Source organism: Brachycentrus maculatus, unplaced genomic scaffold, assembly GCF_059751285.1.
Source record: "Brachycentrus maculatus isolate JH-2025_06_01 unplaced genomic scaffold, ASM5975128v1 h1tg000212l, whole genome shotgun sequence".
In the NCBI taxonomy this organism is placed as follows: Eukaryota; Metazoa; Arthropoda; class Insecta; order Trichoptera; family Brachycentridae; genus Brachycentrus; species Brachycentrus maculatus.
This window is the reverse complement of record NW_028280963.1, coordinates 200,388-225,905: the sequence shown is the minus strand read 5'-3', so window position 1 is coordinate 225,905 and position 25,518 is coordinate 200,388. Positions and strand designations below refer to the sequence as shown.

The 25,518-nt window shown below is 30.6% G+C and overlaps 4 protein-coding genes across 4 annotated transcripts in view; 2 read left to right on the top strand and 2 right to left on the bottom strand.

Annotated features, from left to right (window-relative positions):
• LOC148307033 (cuticle protein CP14.6-like) overlaps positions 1 to 25,518 on the bottom strand; it is a 143,133-nt gene that overhangs the window by 39,790 nt on the left and 77,825 nt on the right. The gene's annotated exons all lie outside the window — the stretch shown is intronic.
• LOC148307036 (juvenile hormone esterase-like) lies at positions 10,706 to 13,022 on the bottom strand. Its single transcript, XM_088263996.1, has 3 exons — positions 12,809 to 13,022; positions 11,450 to 12,732; positions 10,706 to 11,271 (listed from the first exon to the last, which is right to left on the bottom strand). The coding sequence occupies exons 1-3, from the start codon at positions 12,941 to 12,943 to the stop codon at positions 11,106 to 11,108; spliced, it is 1,584 nt and encodes a 527-aa protein (XP_088120122.1). The 5' UTR covers positions 12,944 to 13,022; the 3' UTR covers positions 10,706 to 11,105.
• On the top strand, positions 15,548 to 19,364 carry LOC148307035 (juvenile hormone esterase-like). The gene is made up of 3 exons (XM_088263995.1): positions 15,548 to 15,779; positions 17,253 to 18,547; positions 19,197 to 19,364. Exons 1-3 carry the CDS (start codon positions 15,645 to 15,647, stop codon positions 19,354 to 19,356), a joined length of 1,590 nt encoding a protein of 529 aa, XP_088120121.1. The 5' UTR covers positions 15,548 to 15,644; the 3' UTR covers positions 19,357 to 19,364.
• On the top strand, positions 20,415 to 22,838 carry LOC148307034 (juvenile hormone esterase-like). The gene is made up of 3 exons (XM_088263997.1): positions 20,415 to 20,549; positions 20,678 to 21,966; positions 22,052 to 22,838. Exons 1-3 carry the CDS (start codon positions 20,415 to 20,417, stop codon positions 22,206 to 22,208), a joined length of 1,581 nt encoding a protein of 526 aa, XP_088120123.1. The 3' UTR covers positions 22,209 to 22,838.

The window sequence follows — 25,518 nt, the reverse complement described above, 5'->3', positions numbered from 1 at the left end:
GCAACCCCGAGGGTCCGCGCCTGCGCAGCGCGCATTACCACCACAGGTGTTCATCTCGCGCAGGGCCAGATTCAGTAGATCCGATCTGAACGCTTTACCACGTAACCTCGAACGATCAGATTAGATTTGCTTGGCATTAAAATAACGAAGCTTAAATGCCAGGAGTGAGAAATATTGAATGAATACTATATACATAACGTTAAAATACAAAGAGTAGGCAGCTGTCCAAACTCAAAACACAGTGAAGGCCTTTTTTTGTAGTACGATTTTTTTTGCATTTTTGGACTAAGTAGATTCTACATAGTCCAAAAATGCAAAAAAATGTATTGTATATTAAAAGCATTGATAACTTTGTGATATGATAATAAAACATTCTCCATGTTATCCATCGTTTACTTTGTGTAATACCATTTTTTAAACGAAAATTTTTGACTAACGGCTTCGAGCGGTCAAAAATACAACTGAAAAAATGATATGTCTACGTCAATTATTTATTTTCATGGAGATTGCATTGTATTTTAAGGCATTTTTATTTGAACTACCATTTGTAAGTTGTATTTTAATCTAAATTCTTCATCTGAGCGTCTCATATCAGATCCACCTGACGTCGACTATCATTTGAGAGTAATTATCTTTGTCTTGGGCAGCTCTAAACAGAGCCTCGACGGTCTTGATCCCCTTCCAATCTCGTATAATAAAATTTAATAAACTAATTACCATGATTTTCAAACATTTTTTTACGTACACCGCCCCTGGTATCAAAGTTCTAGTCTCCCACACAAAAGTCTCATGATGTTACCACGATGTCTAAGCCAACAAATCTCAAAATGGCGTACATTACATCGTGTGTACACATCATAATATCGCCTTTCATCATCCTAACAACACACAACACAGGTGTCCGTATAATAATTACAAACTCTGAGTTTCTTTGCCATCGAAACGATATCGCATTTCGACATACACAGAATTATTATTGTAAAAAAGAGGAAAAACCAATCACATTTAAGAATCACACTTGCCAATTAACTTCCAGAATTTGATTACGGTCAATTTATATATACGTGGACGGACGATTTCATAAAAAAATTCTCTCAAGGGCGCTTTACAGGTTACTTGTATTTTGTAATGATCAAAAGACGATTTGAACTCGTAAAATCTATGTATGTTATTACGTGAGACATTTTTAACACTGAAGCCAGTAAAGAAGGTGCACTTACGATTCCAATTATAGACAAGTATGATTAACTCTACTGGCAAATTAATTATTTTGTCATATTCGGTAGATATTTCCTATTATATTAATACATTTACTTTACAAAATAGACTATCCTTAAACTTTACTTTACTAATATCACTCTTAATACCATTAAATAGTGGTATTTTTAAATGTGTTATATTGTATTACCACAAAGTGACTGCCGAATCAAAATAAAGATTCATGATAAATCACATCCCTCAAAACAATTAAATATCAAACAAATCAAACCACAAAATCAAATAACAAAAAAAACACGAATAAACCTTTAACGAATTAATTTTTTTTATAATAATATTAGTCAATATACTGGCGTGTTATATATGTATATTATAAAATTAATGTAATTGCAAAAAGGAGCAGAGGAAGACCGAGAAAAACTTCCGATCAGGTATGCCAAATACTTGGAAGCGGTCAGGTTAGGGGTCGTAATAATCAGCAGGTATGTGTGAGGAGATGCATGAAAGCGGAAAAGGCGAAGGATATTTGCAAAGACAGAATGGTGTGGCGTTCTATTCTCTCTGCCTACCCCTGCGGGGAAGCGGCGTGATGGTTACTTGGTAAGTTTAAAAAAAAAAAAAAATTAATAAAATTAATTTCTAACTTCTCATCCATTCATTCATCTCGATGTTTGAAATTTATTTGATTTAAAAAAAAATAATATAACATATTATGTATGTATACGAGTATAATTTATCGATTGTACTCGTATTGACTATTAATTTTGTCAGTGTTAAATTCCTCAAAGGTTTTTATCCGGATAAACTATATTTTTCTTTAAACTGTGTAAAATTAGAAATGAAAAATGTTTTACTTTTTTCTTTACCTATCGAGTCAATACACTTCGCCCTTTCTAAATAAACTATTGCGTGTGAGAGTGAAAATTATGAATAAAACACTTACATTATCTAGAATATTTGTATCCGAGACAAACGATTAAACGCCTCTGGTCATTTCAAATGCATAAACAATTGGGCAAATTAATACTGTACTTACAAGATTTCTCTACGCGACACATAACATTCATTCGTACACATATCATACAGTAAAATTGATTCTGATATTATAATATGTGAGTAATTTTCTATTGCCATATTCTAGATACCTACCTCAGCAGATGGTCATTATTGGCCTCAAGCATTCCGGAATGTTGAATAATTAATGGGAAATAATAAATACATTGACGTTATTGAAAATTAATTTTAAAGGTAATTTTGTTACTTTATTATAAACCCGAAGGCGATGCTTTTGCTGCTCCCAGTTTGTGATGTCATACATAATAATTATTCAGTTTAGGGCCAAATCGATTTTGATATACTTAATAATAATATACTGAAAAACTCACAAGTAAAACATGTTTAAAATGTTTATTGCGTTATACTTAAGTTATTTCCGCAATAAATACGCGGACTTAACTCATAAATTAAAGTGTAATTGATGTCTTTTAAGCAAAATCTAATTTTGTTTGTAAAACGGTAATTTTTTTTTTAAATAAAATTATTTTGGTACGTTCTATCAAGGAATTTTTGCAATGGGTTGATATGTAGAGTGACGTTATATTGACACCTTTAATATTTTGGTCAATATATGTTTAATTACGTCTGTTATTATTTAATTGAAATATGCCAATTTTACAATATGTAGATAAGGTACGTACGTAACTTAATTTTATATGGATAGTTAAAATATTTTTTTGACATCTCAACATCGATAAAGATTATGGAAGTATGGATATTTACAGGGCTTATGACCTGTCATAGGTAGGTTAAATGATCACTTACACGCGTGCAACATTCACCATTCTACACTTGATGGACAACCACACTAATAACTTTTTTTTCTCACGCGACTCCAAGATATATCTCATGAATAAAAAACTCCTTAATGGAGAAAACCTAGATTTATGAAGTATTTGGACACACTCAAAATTTGTAGGAGTTAAAATATTAAAAAAAAATCATTATATACTAAATAAAAAAATCATTATATACTAAATAAATGAGAGTTTGAAATTATTTAAAAAAAAGTATTAAAAATCAAGTTTTTCCGAAAGCTTAAGAATGCTAGAAAACAAAAAAAGATCTAGGAAATGGTTATGTTTTGTTCTTGTTTATTAAGCGGTAACCAAACACCGTTTACTTAGTAAAAATTGAATAAAAATGCATAAATATACCACAAAATGACTGCTGAATCAATCAATGAAATTAAGAACAAAATAATTTAGGTTATTTTGTTTTGTGCTGTTTCGCTTGTTTTTTTGTTTTTTTTTGTTGTTGTTTGTTTAAAAAACACGTTTCCGATTTTTAAAGCGTCAACTCGTCTCCCCAAAATGGTGGTTGCACGCTCTGCGCACAAGACGTGTTGGGTATCCTTCCTCTGTAATTCTGCGCATGCGTGCGTCAGGAATAATCTCTTTTTATTATGTTATTTTAATCGGCCACCTGAACTAAATCACGATCATAATACTGCCCCTGGGGGGAACCGGCTTAGTGCAAAAAAACCTGTGACGAATAAAAAAACCGAAGAATTACTTCCACTAAGTCAAAAGGTCAAGCTATTCAAATGATCATGGAAAAGCTGAAAAGCGATGGAAAAACACCTTTTTGTAATAATCGCTTTATTTGCGATATTATTATTTATCCAAAACTTGTTCCCTCTTTAGATATTACGTATGTATGTAGATATGGTATGGTATGTACAATATACAGCCACATACACTATTAAAAATGTATATGTATGTAAAATCTTACATGAAAAAATCTTTTTAATAAATAGATTATACTGGATTTAAACTGTACAATGAACTGTGGAGGTTCTCACCAAAACGTTACGTTTTCATTATAAATGATATTAAGTAAACAGGAATTCTAGCTTGTTAAATTGTTACGTTATGGTGCGATTTAATGATTTGATATTGATTTTTAATTAAAAAAAAAAGTCTTAGTAAACACCACTATTTCTTAAAAATCTACTGCGACACGTGTTTTGATGCATTCTGCATCATTACAACAACACCGTAACACCGTAAATACGGTGTTTGAAAATGACGCAGAAAAACACGTGTATATAAAAAATAGTCGTATTTACTAAGATTTTGTTTAAAATTAAAAATGGATAGGTTTACCACACATGACTGCTGAATCAATTAATGAGTTTTCATATTGGTTTAACGCAGGATTGGTCACATTTTGTCGCAACTTTAATATAGATTTTGATAGAATACAGTAAACAGAACCTATTTGTATGTAAAGGATTTTTCGTGCAATATTGAAAATGCAACTTTTTGGTGAGGACCTCAATAACTAGGAACGAGAAAAAATCGACAAACAAAACTAAAATCTTAATCGCAATTTTAAATCTATTTTGAATAATTAGCCGTTCGTAGAAATATTGTGAAATTTAAGTATTTTTGAATTTAATAAAAACACAAATATTTCCCTGTTATTCAAAAAAATAAGATAAAATCTTCCTAAGTATAATGTTTAATTTGATGGCACCATTAATAATTCATTAAAAAAAATATATAGATAAGTGTCAACGACATTCTCTTATTTTAAGAACTCAAAATTTCTTACATCATAGTATTAAAATTGTTTCACAATGTGATCTATGAAATTCATTTATATATTGTAAAAAAACCTACAATGCATGCTTATGCTATAAATTGAATCAAACGTCGCCTTTGAAATGTGTTTTAGTGATAATAATAAAGCTTTAATTAAATTATAAATTATGTATATTAAAAACCGACCGCAATGATCGTGTCGTATCAGTATAAAATTGAATTGATTATTCTAGAAAGTGTAATGGTACTCGTACCTGCCAATATAATTTTATAAATGCATCGTACTTGTATGCATGTATCTACAATATAATATATTACTCAGTGAGGCCTCGTAACAGCGAACGTCAAACTTTTTGTTCAACCTACCGAAGGTAATACATAAATATTAAATTTCACTTGGTAAATACCAATTTTTCTTAAAATCTATTATGACACGTTTTTATATGCTTTAAGCATAATTTTTTTTTATCATTGTATGATGCGGAATGCATCGAAACACGTATCAAAATAGATTTAAATAAAATATTGGTATTATCAAGTGAAATTTAAATTCAAAATGGATAGATGTGACCATAAAGTGACTCCCGTATTAATTGATGCATTTATTAATATTAAATTAGTAAAATTAACAATGTTTATTTAAGGGGGAGAAAGAGGAAAACTTATTTAAAGATAAAATGTCCTATAAAATTTTGCAGGAAACGGAAAAAGCTTCATAACAGGGTTTCCGTCAGGTAACACGGTGGAAGAAAATAGACAGGGGACCTCTACGATAATGTAGCGCATTCAATACTTTGGAAACAACTGTAAAAAGACAAAGAAACTTTTCATAGTAACAAAATGTATGCAGACGGAGATATTTAACGATAGATGTCACAAAAAATTGTGTTTAGTACTGTATAGCGAACATCCTTACTCCCTACTATGGGACCATCACGAGGCCCCACTGCATTGACAGATATATGTAACATTGGAGCTTTGGAACAAATAATTTACCACGGCCAACAGAAATGTATCAATTACAGATTACTTGTGACGACGAATGCATTCTCAGGTGGCACGATGCTAAGTGCATTCTTGTTTTGCTTTGGGGCGATGTTGTTGGTTACATTTATTTATTAGTATGTAGATTGGCAGCACCCATTCTCCAGTGCCGGTGGAACAGCGAACGAGTAGTGCTAATTTTTTAAAACCACTATTCGGCAATGGAGACAATTTAATTTACATTTGAATGCGAGATTTATTGTGTATGAAAATAATGACGACGCAGCTGCTGTATGGATGTATGTTATGGCGGATAATTTTTTTGGAAAATGGAATGGCGTTCTACAATCAGAAAACTTCGAAAGATGTTTTAAAATGAGTAAAATGTAATAGACAAAAAAACATCGAAATAGGTCTTAAAATGAGTAAAATGTAATCTGAAAGCGCAGAAATTAGAAAAATAATCTTGTTAGGTTTTTGAAAATTTGATTGAATTTTTAAACAATATAATAATCGCATGATCTACACGAGTATATACATATGTATTTGCTAAATACATTATATGTATATATATGTATACCATATACCCCTGAAAGTCATCCATATTACAGGATTTTTGGATCTTATTTTATGAGTAATAAACCTTATTTCATGATAATAAACGAAGCAAAGAGTTAATGTAACATGGTAAAATATTTTTTAATTAATATTTGAATTTTTTATCCATGAACTCTTATAACTCGTAACTTTTCGATTCCTTTTATGCATTTATGTATGTAATGTTTGTAATAAAACAAGAAATAACATCATAAAGAAAAAATATATTTGTTAGGATCAATTTACTAACAGGAATTTGTGCATAATTTGTGAATACAAATGTGCTAACCATTTCATTACAAAAGAAGAAACATGTAAAAAACTTAATATAAAATCTGAAATAATAATAAAAAAAGCTGTCATCAAGCATTTGAATTTTAACGATTCTAAGTGCATCAAACCACTTCTTTAATTAAGTTTTACTTAGTAAATAGAACTATTTCTTAAAATCTATTGTGACACGTGTATTCAAACACCGTATGATGCGAAATGCATCGAAACACGTATCACAATAGATTAAAAACAAAAACTGGTATTTAGTAAGTAAACCTTAAATTAAAAATAGATATATTTTACCACAAGATAACTGTCCAATTTATAAATGAAACATAAAAATACATTTACGAGCACACAAGGTTTTTTTTTCTTTCACGCGCGCCCGTCCTTGTTAGAGAACGTTTCTCAATAATCAGAGCCCATTTCTGGAAGGCTTCTTTAAGGGTAATAAAAACAGAATCTGCGTTGTTGGTTACTGGTGATTATAGTAGAAGAAAAGGATTGTCGGTTGGACATATGCCGAGTGGAACTGACTCCCAGACCAGATCAGCTGGTCAGCGGAGTCCGTCCAGGGTCAAGACGGAAGCAAGCGATGACCTTACACGGACCCAGGTGGTCAATGGCGTCAGAAAACATAAATCAATAATTACCACTAATAGAGTCGGTGAAGTAATTAAATTAAAAATAACCGAATTAATCTTGAATTAGGATCAATACAAAGCTTTGCGTATTATGGTCCCATATGTGCGTCGTAACAGACTGGCGATTCAACCCTTTGCTTCATACGAAACTATATCAGCTATACAAAAGTACCTACGTATCGTATCACTGATGATACTAATTTAGTAATGCTGTAATTACTGTAATTTATTAATATTTATAAAACAAGGAAATAACAATATATTTTTAAATTTTCATGATATGATAATGTATATTTTTTCTGCAATAAATAATAAAACGCAATATAATTTTTTTCATAACATATACTTCGCGTCAATCAAGATTGAACTTTTGAACTACTGATGTTAATAGAAAAACACTCAATGTAATGATAACTATATATATATATATATATATATATATATATATATATATATATATATATATATATATATATATATATATATATATATATATATATATATATATATATATATATATATATATTATAATAGCGGACAGCATGCTTCTTGACAATGCTGTTAATTAGTATTTTCAATGATTTAATTTCATAGTTTAAAAAAAATCAAGTATAATGGAATTTTATTTTGTTTGTATAATCTACATAAAAATAGTAAAAAAATACTTTTATAACTTCTACTTTTGATTTTATTTCATTCATTTCTATCCTAGTTAAAAACAATAATAAGGGTTTAATTCTAGAAATATATTTATATACGTCGCATAGATTTTCCCTCGGTGTTTGTTTTGAATTCGAATGCTTCTGACTTACGAGTATATTAAACGTGATCATCAATCAATCGAATGATTTTTAATTTTTTTTTTAACTGTATTTGAACACTGAGAAAACAAGATTAAGTCAACATTTAATTTATAAATATAACTCTATACTTAGATAACGTAAAATAAATAAACAGAGTGATATGTACAAAGAATATACTCTTATCAGCAAGATATCAGGTGGTATAGCAATAACGACAATAACAGAATACAAATATTTGATCTCTCTATCTTCGTTAGATGTGGGAAACTAAAATTTACTTTTCGAATGGACTCTTGAAAGTTATAAGTCTACAAATATGTGCACATAGCTATTACAAAGCTTTAAAGATAACGTAGGAATATAGAGAATAAAAATTCCAAGTCGGATTTCTAGTTTTGACCCGGGACAAGACAACATTCAATTCATATATGTATACTGATTTTATTTTCCAAGAAGCATATAAAAGTATTATTGTAAAAACACCGTTTTACGTATATCAATAAATAAAACGACTGAGGTCAGACAAAAAAATATTAACAAATATATTAATGCATATAATAAAATAACAACTTTGTAGTTTTTCCACAAATATATATCGTAGTCGTACAGGAGAAAGTGACCAACCAACAAAACTTAAAATGTTTAAGAGAGCTATTTACTTGCCAAGTTTGCCAAGAAAATAAACATCAATGCAGTTAGTCATTTTTACCAAGTCAATATATTATACTTCCAAGTTTAAAATCCTTTGGGATTTTTCCAGGGCAATATTAAGCTTGTAAGATATCAAATAGTCAATGATCACGTTTTTGTAAAACAATGCACTTGGTCACATTCTCCTGTATGACTACGATATGGAAAACCTATACAGTATAGCTGTCATTTTATTGTATAAAATGCAGTTCTACCAAGAAATGTCAGTACTAAACATAAAACGTACTGTATAATGCAGTTAAATAACATTTTTTAATTGAAGGTTCTCTAAAGCTTAGAAGTTCTATACGCCCATCTTTGAAATAGTACGGGCTTAGAATTCCGAATGCAGCCATACTGCATCATACAGTAAATTTTGCGTACAGAAGTTGTTGGTGAATTTGTTGAGGTTGTTAGGTTCTAACAATATTGCTTATACACGTATTTTGATAATTGGAAATGTGCCTTATCACACACACATTATCAAATTATTTAAAACATTTTGGGTCAGTAATTTAAGGTTGCGGTAATTTTTTTTAACAATTTGAATTAGGTTGAGACGTTATTTAATTTTTGTTGTTGTTTAACACTGAACTATATACGTAATAAAAATAAACGTTTTCGATATTAGTTGTTTCATTATTATATCAGTAATAACACTAAATATTCCATTTCCTTACATGCGAGCATTAAATGCAATAAAACGATGTTAATTTAGTAATTTATTATTAGATTAAAACCAATATTTTTAGCTTTTCCACTTTTTTATTTGACCAGCGACCGGGTTTCGTCGTTACCGACATCATCAGACTGGTGTCGGTGATGTCGGTAACGACGAAACCCGGTCGCTGGTCAAATAAAAAAGTGGAAAAGCAAAAAATATTGGTTTTAATCTAATAATAAATTAAAAATGCAATTCCATCACGAAGTGTCAGTGGATAATATAAATCTATTAATTTAGTAAATTAAAAATTCTAAAAACAAAACAATATAGAAATATGAGTTTAGGCACAGATTTGACAATTTTTTTAAATGTGAAATTAACCTCCTCTCACGGTATTCTGTCATGGTCACTTTTAGACTGTGAGTATTACTTATTTTTGCACAAGTCTGTTTGTACCGGTCAGGTCATTGGTAAGTCAAAGAACGATTGCAAAACTCCATTTTCACGCCTGTAGTTGAATTTTAAAATATTTTTTACTTTAAAAGAGATAACCAATATTGTGTTGACATAAAAAACCTGCTTCTCAGGTACGGATGGTTCTGTTGACACAGGTGTGTTTATTTTAAAGATTCGTCAGATACAATATACTTATGGATATAAGTATAAAAATATTAATGTACTTTGGTGTAAATATAATATATTTCCTTTGAGGTCAAAGATCGCCCAATAACCTAACGCCAGAGCCACGACATTTCGAAATATTTTAACAAAAAACAAACAAGACTTTGAAGTGATTCAACCGAGGTAGTAAAGATCAATAATAATTGATTCTAATATCCCTTAATTAAAAATGGGAGGCAAGTAATAATGATTCATAGTGATAATTAAATATTTTTTTAATTACCTAACGTCCAAGTCACTCTGAAATCTAGCTACGGCTTATGCAACACCGCTTATCATGACCCTACTCAGGCTTAAACTTTTTAAGTTTCGTAGCCTATGCCTACTCGTGAGTAGATTTACTCTTTATGTTTAAAGTTACTATAATTTCATGTAATTCATGAATGAAAATTCTTGCCCAAAACACTAGCCTTTTTTATTCATTCCCCTTGCATTATTTAATAAAAAGGATATTTAAGTAAATAAGCGATTTATCAACAAAAAAAATCTATTTATTACACTTATAAATACAATATGCACTTAGAATTAACTGCGGTATAGTAATAAAGGTTTGAAAAGATTTATTAAAAACAACACAAGAATATACACAAAGACAACACTAATATTATTTGTTTTTATGGGGTTGCCCGGCGAGAACTGAAATTGTTAATCAATAATAAACAAATATTTTAGTGTTTATTGATATTAACATAATTATTTTACATGGAAAATGGTATCGGCCATTTGATCACAACGGCTCCATATCCAGAGAATGAGACTGTTTGAATTAAATTTTCAACAACGGATTCAATAAATATATATCAAATGACGCATCTGGCCTAAAGACCAGTTTGAAAACAATACCAAATAGTGATACGTTTTGGATGAATGTATAATATTTAACGATTATGGACGCGGGTTGTTGAACAACACAAAAATCCTGAAAAATATAGTAACCAGAGATGGTTCAATGATATTTTTTGTATAAATTTTGCCACAGGCATCTTCTTTCGGAAAATGCATCATTATTTCTCAAAATTAATTCTTCTCCTATGTCGAGCATTTCTAACTTTTCATCAGTCGTTGGCAACCATTTTACATAAACATCTTTTGTTAATACTGGTGTTGGGTTTCTGCAATATAGAATTAGTTATTAGTATTGGACTAAAATATCTTCTTCTCCTTTTTCATCTTGGTGTAGACCTTGTGGCCTGTTTTAGGAGGATTAGAGGGATTAGCCTCCTGCGATGTCGATTCCCAGCTATAGATCTAAAATATTTGATAATTAATTAATAAAGGTAGTCTACTAACCCAGTTTTGGCAAAATCTGTCCACATCTGAACCATTCTTTTTCTCACTGTGGTATCCATTGGTGATGCATTACCTGTGCTCACCTTATCGTTTGTTCCTAAATATGTAACATCATCTGCGTGACAAGTTCCCTTTTCTTTAAATTTAGCGACTGATTTTAAATAATTCATATTGCCATCATATGAAAAGCAATAAAAATATTGGTTCGAATGGTGTTTTAGTTTCAATCTTATGGACTCGCATACTCCTCCATAGATAATTAAATCTGTCAAAAAGTTCAATGCGTAATCGTTATCATTTTCGTCATCACTTTTATGACAGTAAATTGTTTTAAATTTCATTTCTACTGCTTTCCTTTCAACTGCAAATTCCGGTGGTAATAATTCAATTAATTTTGCATCATTTAATAAATCTCTTGCACTATTTTTGTAAAATGTCTTCATCAAAATTCCTTCTTTGCCACAAAAACCCGCGATCGTAGGGACATTAATAAATTTTCCAGCTTTTAATATTTGAAGTGGATTCTGCTCTATAAAATGTTCATATCCATGAAATGAGCAAGCGACAGGAGTAAATGGTGACAGTATTCCTGATTTCACGTCTTCATCGGTCAGTATTTGTTCGGATTCCTTAATTAAATCATGGGCTGTTATAGCACAAAAGAAGTCGTGTAACTCATTAGATTCGGTCATATTTTTCCCAAATCTTTTAGCTAGTCTGATAGGATTCTCAAAATGATTTCGAGTTAAGAACCAAGGATTTAAGATCGATCCTGACTGTAATATTACCTTTTGAAATAATCCCGTTGACTTTGTGTACAGTAGCTGACTTTCAATGGAACATGATCCTGCGCTGATACCAAATAGTGTGATGTTGTTTGGATCACCATTGAATGAAGAAATATTATCGTGTACCCATTTGATCGCAAGTTGTTGGTCTTTAAGTCCCATATTGCCTGGAGCGAACGGGGCATCCAAGCAAAGAAACCCAAATATTCCTAATCTGTAGTTTATTGTTACTAGAATACAATTTTTTTCAACGATGTACTCGGGACCAAAATCACTGCGATTTCCAGACCCGTAGCTAAAAGCTCCTCCGTGAATGTAAACCATGACAGGAAGGGGAGATGATCCAATTGATGGTAATTGTGGAGTGTGAACGTTTAAAAAGAGACAATCTTCATCGCCAACACATTCGTTTGTGCTGAGGTTCATTTGAATAGAGATATTCCCTTCTTTTGTTGCATTTCTAACTGTCGTCCAATGTTTTGCAGGTATAGGATCCTATAATAAAAACGATAGTTACTATAACATTAAAAAATTAATACGGATGACACTTTTTTACAACTTTGACACTTACTTTAAATCTGAGGTTTTCTACTGGCGGCTGGGCGTATGGAATGCCTAAAAAACTAAAATACTTGATCCCATCTTCTGACACTGAAATTATGCCTTCTAATTCTCCTTGAACTACTTTTAGCTTTTGGTACGCCATATTAAAATCACATTCACGTATAATGTCTCGCACTCATAATAATACTACGTGCTTAACCGAAATGAATCTGTGAACATCATTTGCGAGTATTATCATCACGAATAATGTTAGAAACTTGTCTCCCTGGTTACGTTATATCTGATGTACATTATTTATCTTGTCTACATAGCAAATAATGTAAATTGATATGGTTGTTCTAGTTTTGACTAACGAATTTATATTTATTTAGTCTACACGAAAGACGCATTCCGTCAACATTTGTAATATTTAAATTAGCTTGTATTTATAATGTTAATAATTACTTAAGCTTTTGTTAAACCATTTCAAAAATACAATATTATATATATATATATATATATATATATATATATATATATATATATATATATATATATATATATATATATATATATATATATATATATATATATAAATATATTTATATATAAATAAATAGATATATATAATATATATATATATATATATATATATATATATATATATATATAAATATATATATAAATATATATATATATATATATATATATATATATATATATATATATATATATATATATATATATATATATATATATATATATATATCTCGGTCGTCCTCTGCTTCTTTTTCCAACTACATTCGCTCCATAAATTTGTTTAACCGTTCTTTCTTACATATATATATATATATATATATATATATATATATATATATATATATATATATATATAAATATATATATATATATATATAAATATATATATATATATATATATATATATATATATATATATATATATATATATATATATATATATATATATATATATATATATGTATATATATATATATATATATATATATATATATATATATATGTAATATGTATATATAAAATAGGCAAGGGCAGACGGAAAAGGAAATTTAATATTAATCATGACACGACAGTTTGATTAAGCGCGATACGCACGTTGGTACATATGTAAACTACTATTCATTGTTAGTAATAATTCGGTAATCGTTAAATTCTAATGAATAATCTGACGTCGCATTTCAAATTGTGGTTAATTTTTAGGAACCATTAGTTTACTTAATGTTATTGGTTGACCACTTAGTAAAATGAAAAGTCATTCTAAATGTAGGTACCCACTGAATTCTGACTCTTATGGAAGTCTTACCATTTATGGGGTTTACCCATACAAGGCTTGTAATTTCTATCTTCTTCATCGTTGTTGATATGTCAATAATTTTTTTCATACGTTTAAAAAAAAAATGTTTTAATTTTTTTTATTTAAAAATAAGGTCGTTATTATTTTTAAGTAGTTACATCATGCGGTAGAGTTTTTTTAAATTTATTTATAGCTTTATCGGTAGCTTTATTAGTTACAAACATACATACATATGTACTGTAAATACATATGAATGTATATTAATACAACGTACCTATTAGTATTGGCATACAAACAAGATTTAAATTGGTTGGATCCGGAAGAGTATAATCATTTTATCATTTTGGCACATTAGGCAGGATCTTTTTTTTTATATATAAAAATAGATATATACGAAATGGATTTCTAAAAAATATCAAAGAAATATTTTATACAGACTAACATTTTGTAAAAATCTGTTGTTTTGATTGATTTTTGTTTCCTTAAGATAATTAATATTAAATTTAAGGATATTAACTAATATTTTACTTTTGTATATCATATAATTGAATTGAATTTATCCGCCTCCATAGTGTAATGGTCAGTGCATTTACTGGAGTTCCTGGGTTCGATTTCCAGGTTAAAATAAATAATAAAATTTTCATCCTCATTTTTATTTAACATTTTTTATATACCCTGGATGTTCCTCGAAAGTCGTCTAGAGAAAGACCGAAGAATTCATGGATGCTGTAGAATGAAAACATGATTCGAAGGCATGGCCCTAATGACGTTGCTTATAACGGAATGACCTACAACCTGAGGACGAGGAAAAATAACCCCAACAGTCTACAAGAAGATAAGTTGGGATGGAGCCAGAAAGAAGAAGACCCTGGAATGGTGCCTGGAGCGCACGGCTGATCACTTTTCACTAATGTATTTAATGATCAAGGTAACACTGTTTATATACGGTGCAGTGCCTTATGCACCATTGGATAAGGCTGAGAATAAGAAGAATAATAATTAAATACAAATTATAAATTAAATGTAAAATTAATTACTAACAATACTTGCACAGTAAAATTATATATTTACTGTGAAAATATAAAAATACTTACGTTGATATAAAATATTTTCCATTTAATTTAAGAAAAAAATATAAAACGAAATCTAAATAAGCCCAAAACCTAACGAAATATCTCACTGAAAGTGCTAAAAAGGGACAAATGCCAAATTTTATGAAAACGACAATAAAAAGTGTGATTATGTTGGGTTGGTATGAAAATGGTATAGGTACCTTATTTTAAATAGCGATTTTAAAAATTGCGTGTTGATCAGTCAGTGCGGATTTTAAAATTTTATTAAATAAATTATGGGAAAAAGTTGTCTGTCCAACCTAATACACGTATTTTATAATCAGGATACAGTCTCTCATATTTTGAACTCTTCAGCAGTGTATTGTGAGCTGATAGCAAGTCAACAATATTCTTAAAAAATATATTATAAATTACAATTAATATATTATCAGTGAAAAAGATTAATTTAAAAAAAAATAATGTTTGAGCCTCGAGTCAAAGTGAACGAAGGAGAACTAATTGGGGTATTAACTAAAACTGAAAATGGAAAAGAGTACTTTAGTTTTAGAGGGATTCCATATGCTGAACCTCCCTTAGGTGAACTGAGATTTAAGGTACCTAATACAAATTACTAGTTAGAGCCTCTGTTTGTTGGTCACCATCGGTCGGCTCTATCGGCCTATATTGGTTTGTCAATTATACAAAAATGATTGCGAAAGTGCGAAGGTAAAGAATCCAAATGTTAAATATTCAAGAGAGACAAACTATTTATTATTAATGCAAGAAAACGCAATATTGCTGAACGTAATAATATCATATTATTTGTTGACATCTCATCAAAGATGAAGAAGAATATGGAAGTCTGGGCATTTACGGGGCTGACGACCGTCATAGGCTGGTTTAAGGGATCAGTTTACACACGTGTAACATTCACAAATTCTACCCATTATTGACAAACACACTAATCAATTCTTGAACGTAAAGTGATCACTTAAACCAGCCTATGATCATCTTTGATGAGATGTCAAAAAATAATGAGAAAAATCCTCCTATAATTGGAGATAATTCAGATTTGTGAACAAGTATTTGGACACACTCAAAATGTTGTAATAATATCAATTATCATGATACTCACAGTAATAATTGAATTAATTCAGTTTCTAGTTCAAAGAACGTATTTTTTTCAAACGTAATATTTATTCATGTCTGTACTTAATATTGTATTTTTTTATCCAACTTTGTACTTATTATTGAACCATTTTTGTTGTTTTGATTTACTGAATTTATTTAATTTACTTTAAAAAAACAAAACAGGATTTATAATATATTATTAATAGTTTGCTTAAAAACATATATTTACGTCAATATTTCAAGGACAAACATATCGCTCACTCCTTTCAAGAACGTCATAAATCAAAAAACTAGATTTTTCAGGAGAACGTTTTTAAAGTTTAAAAATATCAAACAATGTATTAAAAATAAATATCAAGCCAATTATTTAACTTTTTACTGTGCAACAGATCTTTTTAGGTAAAACCTGGAGGTTTTTCTCCATTTGAAAAATAACTAGTATATTTAAAAAAATTATTAAACAATACCTTTTTTCAAAATGCAAAAACAACACTTTCTGCCCTATGGCGGGTAAATATTTTGTTTGAAATATGCCGCTTTTGCTGGGATATAGTACATTTTCTGGGCATTCCGAAAACATGCACAACTGAAAATTGTCAATTTTTTATTTATGACGTTCTGGAAAGGAGTGAGCGATATGAGCACGGGTATTCAACTCTGAGTGCCTCAGCCATTGCTGCATTTCTGCTCCTATAGTACTTAATATTCCTCCTCCGTTACCTTTCCCGTATATAAATCATGTCCTTTACCTTTAGCTCCAGACATCATACGTATCCAACAAAATATATTCCACCTATACATCCCATTACATGGATGGTAGAACTAATCGCTCTGAATTTACTTTCTTTCCTCGTCGACACAATAAAGTGCCTAATACGTGATCGGTTGCTGATAATAGTCAGGAAATTGTTAATATTTAAAGTAGAGAAAGATAAATTTATAATTTATTTTTTTAGCCTCCTGTTCCTAAAATTCCATGGACTGGTGAAAGAGATGCGAGAACGGAAGGAGGCGTCTGCCCTCAAATAAGTTTTATAAATGGCCTTTATGTTGGAGATGAAAATTGTTTATTTCTTAACATCAGTACTCCAACCCTTCCTGATAAAAAAAGAAATAAAGGATTATATCCAGTAATGGTTTATATTCATGGAGGAGGATTCGTCGCGGGAAGTGGAAATAAGGAAGAGTTTGGACCAGACTACTTCATAGAAAACGACGTATTATTCATATCCATAAACTACAGACTTGGTCCTCTAGGATTCCTCTGTTTAAATATTCCGGAAATTCCGGGAAACGCCGGTCTAAAAGATCAAAGTTTAGCACTTAAGTGGATCCAAAAGAATGTAAAAGTTTTTAATGGAGATCCGAACAATGTCACAATATTCGGAGTCAGTGCCGGTTCAGTGAGCGTCGAGTATCATATGTTATCGCCTATGTCCAAAAATCTTTTTCAAAGAGCAATTTTGCAATCAGGATCTACTTTAAATCCCTGGGCTATGACTTCAAACAAAAAAAGTTTGAATTATGCAGAAAAACTTGGCGAAACCTTAGGGATAGGAACAACAACCCCACACGACCTCCTAAATCATCTGCAAAACGCCAATATAAAAGATTTAATTTCAAAGGGAAATAAATTAGTAGAAGGTGAAGAGGAAGGAGGGCAGTTGTTCCCTTTTACACCGATTGTCGAAAAAATCTTTCCAAACGTACAATCATTTTTAGACAAGCATCCTGAGGATATTTTAAGTACAGGAAATTTTATGAACATCCCGACAATCACAGGATTTTGCGAGAATGAAGGTGCATTAATAAAAGTATTCTACCAACGATATATGGAAGTAATCAAAAGTTTAAATTTTTCACAGTTTCTATCGCCGTCATACTCAGAAAAAATTAATGCTGTTAATGCAGACAGAATATTGAGAAAAATATACATACCTTGTGAGACAAATGATGAAAAAGTAATTGATGAATTTTTTTCCGATTTGACCATTGTTTTTGGAGTACATAAAGCGATCAAATATCGTTTGAAACATAATACGACAAGCTACGTGTATCTTTTTGTGTTTGAAGGTGAATTTAAGAATAGCGTTGAAATGTTCAAAAGCATAAAGGGAATAGGAGCCAAACACGGATCAGATATACCATATTTTACTAAAACTGTGTACAATATCGAGGATAAAAATATGCACGGAGATCATCTCATGAGAAGTCGCATGGTTCAAATGTGGCCAGACTTTGCTAAATATGGGTACGAAAACTTTATATAAATATATTTCTTCAATGTCATATAGTTTCCCATACTTGGTGAATCGAATATAAGTGGCTAAATATGATCAAAATGCGATCCCTCAGACGAATGTGTGGCAAAACGATGTTTGATAGATGTTCGAATGATGAAATAAGGAAAGAATGCAAGGCTGAGATAAGCATTATCGATAAAATTAAGAAAGGTGTGTTGAGATGGTTTTGACGTGTGGAATGTATGAGTGAGGAAAGAACGGTTAAACAAATTTATGGGGCGAATGTAGTAAGAAAATGAAGCAGAAGAAGACCGAGGAAAACATGGCACAACAAGTATGTCAAATACTTGAAAGCGGTTGGGTCAGGAGTCGTAATAATCATCGGGTATGTATGAGGAGATACATGAATGTAGAAGAGGCGAATAATGTTTGCAAAGACAGAGTAATGTGGCGTTTGATTTTCTCTGCCCATCCCTGCGGGGAAGTAGCGTGATTGTTAGTTAGTTAGTTAGTTGATATGATATTAAGTAACGTATACAAAGAGTATTCTGTCGCCAATATTATAAAGTCATTTTATTGATAAAACATATTAATGGTAAATTATTAGTCAGTATTATATAAGTATAAATCAAGTAAAAGTTCATTATTTTATTTTAGAAATCCAACTCCGAAGAGAGAGCCAATGGATACGATAGTATGGAACCCAACGACTGAAGACACTTATAATGTTTTGAAAATCGGTGAAAATATATCCATGATACCCTTTCCTTGGCCCGAGAGAATGGCTGCTTGGGAGATAATGGAATGTGAAAAATAAATAAAATTTATAATAACATTTTGAGTGTGTCCAAATACTTGTTCACAAAATCTGGATTATCTCCAATTACAGGAGTTATTTTCATATTATATTTTGACATCTCATCAAAGATGAAGAAGAAAATGATATTTTCTGGCGTTTCTCATGTATGTGATTATAATCCAGGATTCGGACCTCACAGACCTCACATAATAAAAGAGTTTCTGCTAAAAAAAAGGTTCTTTCCTTCTCACCAATAGATGTCTCTAGTGAAGTTCTAGTGATTCAAGAAAAATGTTTAAAAATTGGTTCATATATATAGAACTTCCAAGAATTTGAGTAGTGTGGTTGTCAATAATGGGTAGAACTGGTGAATGTTATACGTGTGTAAAGTGATCACTTAAACCACCCTATGACGGTCGTCAGCCCCGTTAATGCCCAGACTTCCATATTCTTCTTCATCTTTGATGAGATGTCAAAAAAACAATTTATAACGCTTTATATTTATATCATTGTTTACGTATACAATATACATTATTTTTGTTGTGTTATCACTTACTTTTGTCCGCCTCCGTAGTGTAATGGTCAGCACGCTCGGCTACCTTTCTGGAGGTCCCGGGTTCGATTCCCAAGGGGGGTAAAATAAATATAGGTGATTTATTCACTGTAATATTTATTCAATACTACCATGGACTGGTACCCTGGTAATAAGGGTATTATTATTATTATTAATATCACTTACTTATATAATACATAAAGAAATTTATAAAAATATAAAACTGTTTTTATCGATTAAATTAATAAGTATCATGTCACTTTGAACTTCAAAGTAATTAATTTTTGTAGATATTACAACGACATTCACGTTAAAAGTAGTTACGTTAGTCCTGTGATACTGGTTCACAAAGCAAAAACGTGTTAAATTATTATGTACTAACGGAAGCAGCCAATCGGAATAAAGTGGTCTCGCTCAAACAATCTAGTAGTTGTCCATGTTCTGGCTAACGTATTGCTCGTGTTCCATGTCTCTTTCCGAGTGATAACATTTATTGGATAACTTGTTTGTTCTGAATTGAATAATGGCAAATCCTATTGTAACCGTGAACCAAGGTGAACTAGAAGGAGGAGAGGGGTTGACAGATGCTGGAAGGATATATTATTATTTTAAAGGTGTTCCATATGCAGAACCCCCGATTGGAAAATTAAGATTCAAGGTAAATAGTTTTTTTTTTATTATTTTTAAATATAATATTAAATTACACGCAATTAAATTATATTAGTGATTTACCAGTAAAATATTTTTGAAAAATCATTAATATTTAATATTAAAAATATTTTATAGGCTCCGGTTCCTGTCAAGCCATGGTCAGAGAGAAAAATGGCCAAAATAGAGGGGAACAAATCTCTCCAGGTCAGTATGCTGGAAAACGGAAAAATACTTGGAAGTGAAGACTGCTTATTTCTAAATGTATATACACCGTCTCTACCGAAACGGATTGGCAACAATCTTTACCCTGTGATGATTTTTTTTCACGGAGGAGGTTTTAGAGTCGGGAGTGGGAATTCCGAGGACTTTGGTCCAGATTTCTTTGTTGAAAAAGATACAATCCTGGTGACCTTAAACTATAGATTGGGAGCTCTAGGATTTCTATGTCTAGACAGCCCTAATGCACCAGGAAACGCTGGACTGAAAGATCAAAATTTGGCGATGCAGTGGGTCAAAGAAAATATTAAATTCTTCAATGGTGATTGCAATAATGTCACAATTTTTGGAATAAGCGCTGGATCCGCTTCAGTAGAAATCCACATGTTATCTCAAATGTCAAACGGCTTATATCACAAAGCAGTACTACAATCTGGATCCGTATTGAATCCGTGGGCTTTTAATAAGAAGCCGGTTCGTTTGGCAAAAAAACTGGCGAATTTACTTGGTTTAAATGGAAGTGACGGTGACGGGTTAATAGAACAGTTTCAAGGGGTCAAAGCGGAAGATATTGTTAAGTCATCTGGCAATCTTACAGATGATGATGCGATCAAATCCGGTGAACTATTTGGTTTCGCTCCCGTAGTGGAAAAAACATTCGAATCAGTCGATGGCTTTTTGACCAGACATCCGCTCGATCTTTTAAAATCTGGCAATTTTTCAAGAGTACCAACTATAACCGGATTTTGCAGCAACGAGGGTGGAATGTTCTTAATGTTTTATGGCAATCATTTGAAAAATCTTAAGAATAAACGATATGTAGACTATATTGAATCATTAAAAATAAGCGACAGGGAGAAACTAAATGATAACATGATACAATTATACAACCCCACTGATGCTGTCGAAGAAACTGATGCTATTGACAATTTCCTTTCGGATTTAATGTTTGTTTCCGGAATTAATGCATCATTGCGTTATCGTGTACAAGAAAACACCATAAATTATTTATACATGTTTTCATATGAAGGCAATTTAAAAATTGATTTTCCATTATTCAGTAGTTTCAAAGGAAAAGGAAGCTTACACGGATCTGATGGGCTTTATTTAAGTAAAATGGCAATAGTCGACGAAAGTGAAGCGACATCCGAAGACTATAGAACGAGACAACGCTTAATCACTATGTGGACCAATTTTGCAAAATATGGGTAGGTCACATTAAAATATGATCCTCTATTTACAATCATTATTTAATAATCAGAAACATACATAACTTACTATTTTTTTTTCTAGAAATCCTACACCTCAAAAACCAGCATCATTTGATCTTATTGAATGGGAACCAGTGACTAAGGATAATTTTCAACTATTGGAAATAAATAAAGATCTAGAAATGAAATCATTTCCATGGAAGGAACGGGCTAAGTTATGGGAAGAACTATATGATTAACATAAAAAAATAAACCTTCATTTTATAATTATTTTCATTTTATATATTCGTAAGCGCGTTTGGCTACAGTTCTGGAGGCCTCGGGTTTAATTTCTAAGGGCATCAAAATAAAAATCAGAGGTTTTTCGTTCTTATTTCAATATCAACCTGGATCCTGAAGTACTTAAAGCGCAGGCCTGATCACCCTGAATTTACGTTATAACGATCAAGAACACTTCGTCGATGCGATTAAGTACCCGATACGCCATGGGGTGAGAATAAGGGTTGAAAGAAGAAACATAATTATATCTAAGATTTTATAACATTCCATTTCATTAAATGTAGAAGGAACAATGATATGAAACTGATAGATTGAATTTTTATGTGACTAAAATTATGTTTATTTACGTATTCTCAATGTTTTAATTGCTAATATTAGGAGCCCAATATTATTTTTTATCTAATTTAATCAATCTAATATTAACAGTCTGAAGCTATATACGCCCTTTTACGAGTACTATAATATATTTTTTCTAGAGTCTAGTTTCGCTTTTTATACCTTTCTTGTACTTGTGTAATAACTTTATATTTTTAAGTTTTGTTACTATGTTTCAAATAAACGATTTATCCCGATTATGTTGTTTTATTACTGTATTATAAATACAATATATGAACAAAAACAGCAATGATCTGCAATACATTATTGCTGTTTTTTGCTCTACTTTATTATTTTTAATCAATTAATGACTAGAAATTCATTTTTTTTATTTGTATTCATGCGCTTTATATATACCGATCTTAGAGTACGTATACATATAATTTTTCATGTGAAATTCCATAAATACTATCATATCAAGGAGGAAGTGCTGTGGCCAAAGGATATGAAGTACGTGATACGCGACAGAGACAAACGCAGAGAATGAAAACCATTATTTTTGGTTAAATTGAATTATAATTAATTTTTGAATAAGTTTATTTGTGCAGCAAACCAAAACATTAAAAGTGAAAATATTTGATCAGTTAATATATTTTATACTCAACATAAAAATAAAAGAATTGAGAAAATAAAAGCAAGAGAGAAAAATGTGTACTTCTTTTTGGATAAATTTGAAATTAATTATAATTAAAAATAAAAGTATCCGTGTGCAGAAAACCAAAATAGATATTGAAAGGGAAAATATTTTGTCAATCGATATATATTTTTCAGTGTAAAAATAAAAGTTGTATGAAAATGGAAAAAAGAGCGAGGAAAATGTTGCAATACAGGAAAATGACCAATTGAAAATACAATAAAACTTTGACGGATCAATATTTGGCAAATTTTTATAAAAATGTTGATTTATGAATTGGATCCATTTTAGTACATATAGACACGATGGTTTTTCTACCCTGAATGGCTGTGTTACTTATGTACAAATAAGTTTCTGTAAATATGTATAAATATGTTATGAATTCAAGCCATTTTAGTTATTCTAGAAGTTTAAATTGGCCGGACGTTTCGTCTTAAGGAGTAGGCGTGCATTAATCGTGAAGAAAAATGAAGCCATCAAAAACATCGTTATTGGTATTATTTTGTTTCGGTGTTTGCGTGTTCGGTACCTCACATGAACCTTCCCGTCAAGATGAAAAGAAAACGTCGCTCTGGAAATGCACTTGGGAAAAAAGATGTACTCGCTTTGGCCTTCATCCAGGAAGACATAGGGATTACTGCCGTGATTACCATATGGTCCAAAATTGTGTTCCCACCGAAGTTATCTTCGTAAATCAAAACCCTGTTAAAAATAACGAAGATATTAAAAATACCTCGTACATTCAAGAAATCACGACCCAAGCCCAACATAAAATGCCTGAAACTCAAGAGACCGTAACCCAAGTTCAAGAAAACCTCCAACAGCCTGTGATGCCACCGAATGGTCTTCTAGGTTTTGCCAATATACATAATATTATCGTTGCATTACCGAACTGTGGTCCTGGATTCAAAGCCGATGCCAATGGAGTTTGCCAGGAAAAATTCATGTAATTTTTTTATATCTTCCCGATTTTTTGACATTGAAGTGTTTGCAATTTTAAAGCATAAAATATGCAAAAATTGGAATGAAGATACCAAAATAAGTGATTTGTCATCAATTTATACAACAAAAATGATATAAAATAGGTTTTATTTATTTACAAAATGCTTTATGTAAAATCATCACAAAACGTGCGTATTTTAAAAGTAAGCTTCTCCAAAAATTCAAATCAAACATTTACTATATTTGAGTTAAAAAATTGTTAATCAAACCACAGGACATTGCGGTAATGAAAAAATCAGATAAGAAAAAATATCACGTAATTTAATTAACTAATTAGTTTGTGATAAAAAATGGATTAAAGTAAATTTGCGTGCATTGTGCGTTTGTACCCCAAAGACAAAAGTTCTTGCGAACGATAGATTGATCTAGAGACATAACGTCGATAAATCATTAATATTTTTGGTGTCTCATCATAAAGATATTTATTATCATGTCCAAAAAAGTTTTACTAACGGTGATGGCTTTCTGCGTATTGGCTATTTATTGGTTACCAGTGGACGCTGACATACTAGACGACGTGGAAGAGACTGACTATGGTGGAAAATCTTATCTGGATTTGCACAATGATTACGAAGGACCTGAAGAACCAATGGAAAATAAAAAACCCAACTTGGATTATATAGAAGAAATGAAAGAAGTCGGAGACTGGGAAAACTGTCCGGAAAACATGCGGAAGGATCTTAATGGAAAATGCAGGCGGATTTGGTAGAAGACATTTAAAAGAAAATGTGCTAATTACAATTAAAGTATGACATAAAAGTGCACCTTATCTGGATATCTGTGAACACATTTTATATTCTTGTTATGAAAGTTTTAGTAGAAATTAAAATCACGGAGCTTAATCATTACTTATTATTACATCAAATTTATATGACATTTTGTCTGTTTTCAATAAAAAATGTAATATTGGTGAGTTTTTATCGTTACTTGATTCATATGGGTTAAATTGAATACAATTGTCAATCTAAAAAAAATGTAAAATTTTAATAATATAAGAATGATATCTTTCAATAAATTAAATTAATAAATATTGTCTCGTGTACCACAGAATAATTGAATTTAATAAAAAGTTGGTAACTGATAAAAAATACATAAATAAGACCAACACATCATTTCGTGCTGATAATTAACTAATATGAGTTATATTTAATATTTATTTGTATGGATTCTACGCTTGTTTGTTAAAGTTACTTAAACTAGTGTAGTTAACTGCACCAGTTATTTCTGAAGATAAAGAATACCAAACGATTTTTGTCTAA

Coding starts and splice junctions, on each gene's coding strand:
- LOC148307036 (XM_088263996.1), bottom strand. CDS start 12,943: ATGGCGTACCAAAAGCTAAAAGTAGTTCAAGGAGAATTAGAAGGCATA. Junction 12,733..12,808: donor TAGAAAACCTCAGATTTAAA/GTAAGTGTCAAA, acceptor TTTTTATTATAG/GATCCTATACCTGCAAAACA. Junction 11,272..11,449: donor ACAGATTTTGCCAAAACTGG/GTTAGTAGACTA, acceptor TCTATATTGCAG/AAACCCAACACCAGTATTAA.
- LOC148307035 (XM_088263995.1), top strand. CDS start 15,645: ATGTTTGAGCCTCGAGTCAAAGTGAACGAAGGAGAACTAATTGGGGTA. Junction 15,780..17,252: donor TAGGTGAACTGAGATTTAAG/GTACCTAATACA, acceptor TTATTTTTTTAG/CCTCCTGTTCCTAAAATTCC. Junction 18,548..19,196: donor CCAGACTTTGCTAAATATGG/GTACGAAAACTT, acceptor ATTTTATTTTAG/AAATCCAACTCCGAAGAGAG.
- LOC148307034 (XM_088263997.1), top strand. CDS start 20,415: ATGGCAAATCCTATTGTAACCGTGAACCAAGGTGAACTAGAAGGAGGA. Junction 20,550..20,677: donor TTGGAAAATTAAGATTCAAG/GTAAATAGTTTT, acceptor AATATTTTATAG/GCTCCGGTTCCTGTCAAGCC. Junction 21,967..22,051: donor ACCAATTTTGCAAAATATGG/GTAGGTCACATT, acceptor TTTTTTTTCTAG/AAATCCTACACCTCAAAAAC.